Below are 7,797 nucleotides of genomic sequence, written 5' to 3'. Positions count from 1 at the left end.
TAGAAGTGATAAAGTATCACCATCCTAAATTTAGAGTGATAGAATATCGCCATCCTCAATTAGAAGTGATAGAGTATCACCATCCTAAATTTAGAGTGATAGAATATCGCCATCCTCAATTAGAAGTGATAGAGTATCACCATCCTAAATTTAGAGTGATAGAATATCGCCATCCTAAATTTAGAAGTGATAGAGTATCGCCATCCTTAATTTAGAAGTGATAGAGTATCACCATCCTTAATTAGAAGTGATAAAGTATCACCATCCTTAATTTAGAGTGATAAAGTATCACCATCCTAAATTAGAAGTGATAAAGTATCACCATCCTTAATTTAGAAGTGATATAGTATCACCATCCTTAATTTAGAAGTGATAAAGTATCACCATCCTAAATTTAGAGTGATAGAATATCGCCATCCTCAATTAGAAGTGATAGAGTATCGCCATCCTTAATTTAGAAGTGATAGAGTATCGCCATCCTTTTTTTAAATAATATGTGGTTTATATGGATGAGAACCGTATTTCCAAGACCAGCGAACTTTACGTTAATGTCTGTAAAGTACAGCGTCATTCAATATTAAATCTTTAATAAGCAAATAGAAACTCATAAAGTTTCATTGGGTTCATACAATTCTATAAACAGTTTTTGTTTTCTACATTATCTCAGGAGATTAACGTTTAAAACAATATTATCCAAAACTAAACAATCAGCGGAACAAAAAATTACTTTGTTAAGTGGTAAGTTGTTCTACATAAAACATTAAATCTCGTTCCAGCGAGAGACAATGAAAGAATAAATCCCGTGTTGGCTTTATTCACAAAGCAAACCTCTCAGTACTGCTATGATTGACGCTGTGTTTTATCCAAAGACACCTCTTTTGAAACTTTAGAAGGACCAGTTAGTAGAAAAGCTATTATATACAAAAGCCGGAAACATTTGATCCTGTAATAAAATAGTTTGATATGTATAGAATGTTAAGGTATAGATGGACGTGATATTTGAATTTTCTGTTACAAATCGACACCGTGTGATTGGTCGATTTCCAAAAGAATCAACTCTCTCTCCAGTTTCCGTAATTCCTCTTGAAGCTTTTCAGCTTTTTGTCTTTTTTCGTCAGCTAGCTGTTTGAGGGTTTCTACCCCATCCTTCTGTATCACTAAACGGTCTACTTGTTGAACCAACGTCGTGAGACACATTTATCTCGGCAAACGTTTCTTTAGTTGATTCAAAACAGTCGTCTGAGGAGGAGAGTAAACTAAAGTTAGGGGGCGCTGTTGTCCAAGTGTCGTCACCGATGGTATCGGAAGAAGAAGGGCTACCATTTACACGATTGTCAACCTGTGAAGACATGAAATCAGATGTGTAATTGGAGAAACAGAGCACGTGATTAACTCCATCGTTCAAATGGCCAGAACGTCTTTGATGTTTGTTTTGTGGTAGGCTCTCCTCCAGACTGTACACAGAAGAGGGATAACTACCCACAGTGATATCCTGATTTAAACATGAACTACGTTTCTGATGGACCTGCTCTTCTGGTGTGCACATCTTACTGATCTGGATAGACTGTCTTTTGAAACCTCCTTTGGCGTTTTCCCTTCGTTGGGGTTGACTGACGTCACTTTCCGATGACTCTCTTTTATTCGCTTGGATCAGAAGTGCAGAATTTGGACTGTGAGGGAAGTTCATCTAAACGAATACAGTCAAACAGAGTAAATGAATACAGTCCTTGAAGACATCATTTACTTTTCAATATCTTCAATACATGCAATATACCAGAAATTATGACATTTTAGAAACCATGTAACCTACAACTTGTGGTACAGTGTGATAGCTTTATATTATATTAGTACGTTATCAGGTAAACTTAGTCTATGTAGATCCACCACAGAAAAATAATACTGTTTGTTGAAACACCTAAAACCAATAATACTTGTTCAACCATCAAAAAATAATACTATTTGTTGAAACACCTACAAGTGATACTGTTTGTTCAAACACCTAAAGCCAATAATCTTTGTTGAACCACTAAAAAATAATACTATTTGTTGAACCACCAAAAAATAATACTATTTGTTGAAACACCTACAAGTGGTATTGTTTGTTGAAACACCTTAAACCAATAATCTTTGTTGAACCACCAAAAAACAATACTATTTGTTTAAACACCTACAAGTGATACTGTTTGTTCAAACACCATTGTTTTTTGGAGGTTCAACAAATATTACTGGTTTAAGGTGTTTCAACAAACAATACCACTTGTAGGTGTTTCAACAAATAGTATTGTTTTTTGGTGGTTCAACAAAGATTATTGGCTTTAGGTGTTTGAACAAACAGTATCACTTGTAGGTGTTTAAACAAATAGTATTGTTTTTTGGTGGTTCAACAAAGATTATTGGCTTTAACTATTTGTTTAAACACCTAAAGCCAATAATCTTTGTTGAACTACCAAAAAACAATACTATTTGTTTAAACACCTACAAGTGGTATTGTTTGTTGAAACACCTTAAACCAGTAATATTTGTTGAACCTCCAAAAAACAATACTATTTGTTTAAACACCTAAAGCCAATAATCTTTGTTGAACCACCAAAAAATAATACTATTTGTTTAAATACCTACAAGTGATACTGTTTGTTCAAACACCTAAAGCCAATAATCTTTGTTGAACCACCAAAAAATAATACTATTTGTTTAAACACCTACAAGTGGTATTGTTTGTTGAAACACCTTAAACCAGTAACATTTGTTGAACCTCCAAAAAACAATACAATTTTTTAAACACCTACAAGTAGTACTGTTTTTTGAAACACATAAAGTTCCCTTGTGGAAAAGCAGTAAGTTTACGGACTTGTAAAGCTAAAATCCGAGGTTCGATTCCCCTAAGATAATCCGTTGTGGCTTTGATCTATTGCAAACAAACAAACAAAAAACGTGAAAAACTTACGACACTTGGATGAATTTTTAGCGAAAAATGCAAAATACACATTAGCTGACGTCATATATTTGTGATTTTCGGTTTTCTGAATGTAATACTACTTATTCAAATTTAATAAACAATAAAAAAACATAAAGCTGAACAGTATTGAAACCAATCAATTGAAAACGCAGAGAGAATTAGAAATGAGATATATTTTTACAAAATTTGAAGCATATACTGTATTTTATTTTGAAGACAGTATAAAGATGTCTCATAGCTCGTGGAATTATTGGATCATTTTTATTAACTAAGATATATTTAAAAACAAATTTAACAGTGTCATATTAAACTAATGTGTCATTGGTTTCTGTAACGCTAATACAAATACTTAAAAATGCATTTAACACCTAACAAACTTCATTCACGTGTACTAAAACTGGCTTATTACGTGATAGATTTCACCCAGATGTGATAAAACTTGCATATCACGTGATAAATGTCATTCAGATGTGATAAAACTTACATATTACGTGATATATTTCATCCAGATATGATAAAACTTAACTTAGTTGTTACGTGATAAATTTCATCCAGACATAATAAAACTTATCTATTACGTGATAGATTTCATCCAGATATAATAAAACTTACATATTACGTGATATATTTCATCCAGCTATGATAAAACTTAACTTAGTTGTTACGTCATAAATCTAATCCAATTATAATAAAACTTACTTATTACGTTATAAATTTCATCCAGACATAATAAAACGTAACTTACTAATTACGTGATAGATTTCATCTAGATATAATAAAACGTAAGATACTAATTACGTGATAGATTTCATCCAGATATAATAAACCGTAACTTACATATTACGTGATAAATTTCATCCAGATATAATAAACTTATGTATTACGTGATAGATTTCATCCAGACATAATAAAACGTAACTTACTAATTACGTGATAGATTTCATCCAGATATAATAAAACTTATCTATTACGTGACCAGTTATGATAAATGTAAAACAATAGGATTCACTTCTTAATAATGCCATCACTTTCTTTGAAAAAGTAATTTTATACCTGAACGTTTGTGAAGAAAATATCATTAAGTTCATTATCACTAACACCAGATGACTCTTTAGTATTCATCATTACTTGTAGTTTCACGATCTCTCTGTCTAACTGTAAAAGAAACAACAATTCAGAGGAAAGGTTAGATTAAAGAAGTACAACAAATTTAGCTAAGACTATTTTATCACCACAAAGTTCTGAAACATTCTACTGTTACCAGTGTTTGACGGATACATTATTTATTTATCTACAATCTTATAATAACGTTCGATATTCTGGAACGGAAGTACCATTTAGATCCCTCAATACATTTTGAAATTCTGGACCTAAATTACTGCTTAGACTCTATAATATTTTTCTGTAATTTTGACCGGAAGTACCTGTAATATCTTATAGTACCTTTCGCTCTTCTGGACCGGAAGTACCCGTAATATCTTATAGTACCTTTCGCTATTCTGGACCGGAAGTACCTGTAATATCTTATAGTACCTTCCGATATTCTGGACTGGAAGTACCTGTAATATGTTATAGTACCTTTCGATATTCTGGACCGGTAGTACCTGTAATATCTTAAAGTACCTTCCGATATTCTGGACCGGTAGTACCTGTAATATCTTAAAGTACCTTTCGCTATTCTGGACCGGAAGTACCTGTAATATCTTATAGTACCTTCCGATATTCTGGACTGGAAGTACCTGTAATATGTTATAGTACCTTTCGATATTCTGGACCGGTAGTACCTGTAATATCTTAAAGTATCTTCCGATATTCTGGACCGGAAGTGCAATATACTTTAAACACTTAACTTGGAGGAAGCATCACGAAACAGACGATATATAAAGTATAAGATCCATGTCTGAGTGTGATTATATTTGACAAATACCTCCTAGTTCCTTGGGGAACGTTGATTTCTCTATTTTAGGAATGTATTATTCGAAAGACTTGGAAATAGATAAACCTTTGACAAAATAATAACAAATATGGAACCATTAAAAGTGTCGATTTTCCAAAGGATTTGAATTACAGAACTGATTTTGACAAGATACCTCAACTATTTCTCTTTTATAAACTCGATTTTGTACTTGAGCCCGGTAAAACATCTCGTGCTGCTCGTCAGTAACGAATCGTCTGGTATTATTTTCCATCTTGACACCAGAGGTCGCCACTAGAGCATCACCGTTGGGATTTCTGGCAATTGTGTGAATCTGAAATGGAAAAGAACAAAATAATGCACTCAATATAACCCATATAAAACACTACAGGTTAATTAATGTTAGAAATACTTTGTAAAATCTATATTAAATTCATGGTAAGTGGTAGGACACCAACTTTTCTACGAAATTATGAACACAATGGTAGTACATCAACGTTTCTAAGTAATGATGAACACAATGGTAGGACATCAACGTTTCTAAGTAATGATGAACACAATGGTAGTACCTCAACGTTTCTAAGTAACGATGAACACAATGGTAGGACACCAACGTTTCTAGGTAATGATGAACACAATGGTAGGACACCAACGTTTCTAAGTAACGATGAACACAATGGTAGGACACCAACGTTTCTAGGTAGTGATGAACACAATGGTAGGACATCAACGTTTCTAGGCAATTATGAGCAAAATCGTAAGACATCAAAGTTTCTAGGCAATTATGAACAAAATCATAGGACATCAACGTTTCTAAGTAATGATGAACACAATGGTAGAACACCAACGTTTCTAAGTAACGATGAACACAATGGTAGGACACCAACGTTTCTAGGTAATGATGAACAAAATCATAGGACATCAACGTTTCTAAGTAACGATGAACACAATGGTAGGACACCAACGTTTCTAGGTAATGATGAACACAATGGTAGGGCACCAACGTTTCTAGATAATGATGAACACAATGGTAGGACACCAACGTTTCTAAGTAACGATGAACACAATGGAAGGACACCAACGTTTCTAGGTAATGATGAACACAATGGTAGGGCACCAACGTTTCTAGATAATGATGAACACAATGGTAGGACACCAACGTTTCTAAGTAACGATAAACACAATGGAAGGACACCAACGTTTCTAGGTAATGATGAACACAATGGTAGGACATCAACGTTTCTAAGTAACGATGAACACAATGGAAGGACACCAACGTTTCTAGGTAATGATGAACACAATGGTAGGACATCAAAGTTTCTAGGTAATGATGAACAAAATCATAGGACATCAACGTTTCTAAGTAATGATGAGCAAAATGGTAGGACATCAACGTTTCTAAGTAATGATGAGCAAAATGGTAGGACACCAACGTTTCTAAGTAACGATGTACACAATGGTAGGACACTAACGTTTCTAAGTAATGATAAACACAATGGTAGGACATCAACGTTTCTAGATAATGGTGAACACAATGGTAGGACATCAACGTTTCTGTATAATCGTGTGTGATGTCTGTCAGTCAGTCAGTCGGTAGATACTAAAATGACGTCACATAAGGGACGCTTATCATAGCAATTTGTAATGTCGTGACATTAGTAAAACGTGCGCATGCCATGAATCACGAGAAAAAGTATGTACTCTCTAAGCTAGAACACAACATGACATATGAACTTCAAAAACAAGAAATTTAAATATTTGTTATTCTTAATTTGGGTTTTATTTACTCTTGAAACAATACTTTCGGGGGATCCTACAGAAGCTTATCTACTTTTAATCTGGGTATTGTTTTACTGACGCGCTCCCAGTGGCTCAGCGGTAAGATCTGAAGCTTTACAACGCTAAAAACCGGGTTTCGATACTCGTGGTTGGCATAGCAAAGATAGCACACTGTGTAGCTCCTGTTAATAATTAGATCGTCAATGTAAAAGCCACCTGATGGATCAGCGGTAAACTAGAAGGTTTATAACACTAAAATTGGGGTTTCGATACCTGTGACAGACATAGTGCAAATATCAAAGCCACATTGGACTACCTGCTGTGTTCATCTCGAAGAATCGAACCCCGGATTCTAGCGTTGTAAGCCTGTAAACTAACGCTATTTCAGCAGGAGACACTAAAACATCGAAATTATATGTTACAAATCTTTAGCTGGCACATTCTCTCAACAAGTATATTTCTTTTAATTATACCTAACTTGAAGATATGAAAATTCAAAATAAAATTGTAATCTGATTGTCTTTAATTATCTGATGGACAATTTGAAAGATACGCACAGAAAGGAACAAACTTTTTTAACTGTCGATTTTTGGTCCCGACTTCGTCATACTTTTGGATCACGGGGAAAACAATGAGACGACACATCAACGTTCCTGAGTTATGAAAACAAGGGAGGGTTTTTCTCGTTAGAAGTTGGAAAGAAACGACCCACTAAATACTACAGACTTTTAATATGCTGTTAAGAGTAAAGAATAACTTACTCCTGCTCAAGTCCAGAAATTCTGTAGTACATGAGGACAGTCAGTGATGTAACACATTATTGAAACAGTAGATGAGGACAGTCAGTGATGTAACACATTATTGAACAGTAGATGAGGACAGTCAGTGATGTAACACATTATTGAACAGTAGATGAGGACAGTTAGTGATGTAACACCATATTAAACAGTAGATGAGGACAGTTAGTGATGTAACACCATATTAAACAGTAGATGAAGACAGTCAGTGATGTAACACCATATTAAACAGTAGGTGAGGACAGTTAGTGATGTAACACCATATTAAACAGTAGGTGAGGACAGTTAGTGATGTAACACCATATTAAACAGTAGGTGAGGACAGTTAGTGATGTAACACCATATTAAAC

At 34.1% G+C, this 7,797-nt stretch overlaps 2 protein-coding genes across 2 annotated transcripts; one reads left to right on the top strand and one right to left on the bottom strand.

The window, feature by feature from the left end:
* Positions 1-791: 791 nt before the first annotated feature.
* LOC111083416 lies at positions 792-5,145 on the bottom strand. The gene is made up of 3 exons (XM_022379925.1): positions 5,047-5,145; positions 4,010-4,111; positions 792-1,687 (listed from the first exon to the last, which is right to left on the bottom strand). Exons 1-3 carry the CDS (start codon positions 5,143-5,145, stop codon positions 1,115-1,117), a joined length of 774 nt encoding a protein of 257 aa, XP_022235633.1. The 3' UTR covers positions 792-1,114.
* Positions 5,146-5,306: 161 nt separating this feature from the next.
* On the top strand, positions 5,307-6,443 carry LOC106475914 (GATA zinc finger domain-containing protein 14-like). Its single transcript, XM_013936588.1, has one exon. It carries the CDS (start codon positions 5,307-5,309, stop codon positions 6,441-6,443), a length of 1,137 nt encoding a protein of 378 aa, XP_013792042.1.
* Positions 6,444-7,797: the final 1,354 nt, after the last annotated feature.

This window comes from Limulus polyphemus, unplaced genomic scaffold (genome assembly GCF_000517525.1).
Source record: "Limulus polyphemus unplaced genomic scaffold, Limulus_polyphemus-2.1.2 Scaffold9424, whole genome shotgun sequence".
NCBI classification, from domain to species: Eukaryota; Metazoa; Arthropoda; class Merostomata; order Xiphosura; family Limulidae; genus Limulus; species Limulus polyphemus.
Note: the sequence above shows the minus strand (reverse complement) of the source record. Positions and strands in the feature narration are given on the sequence as shown.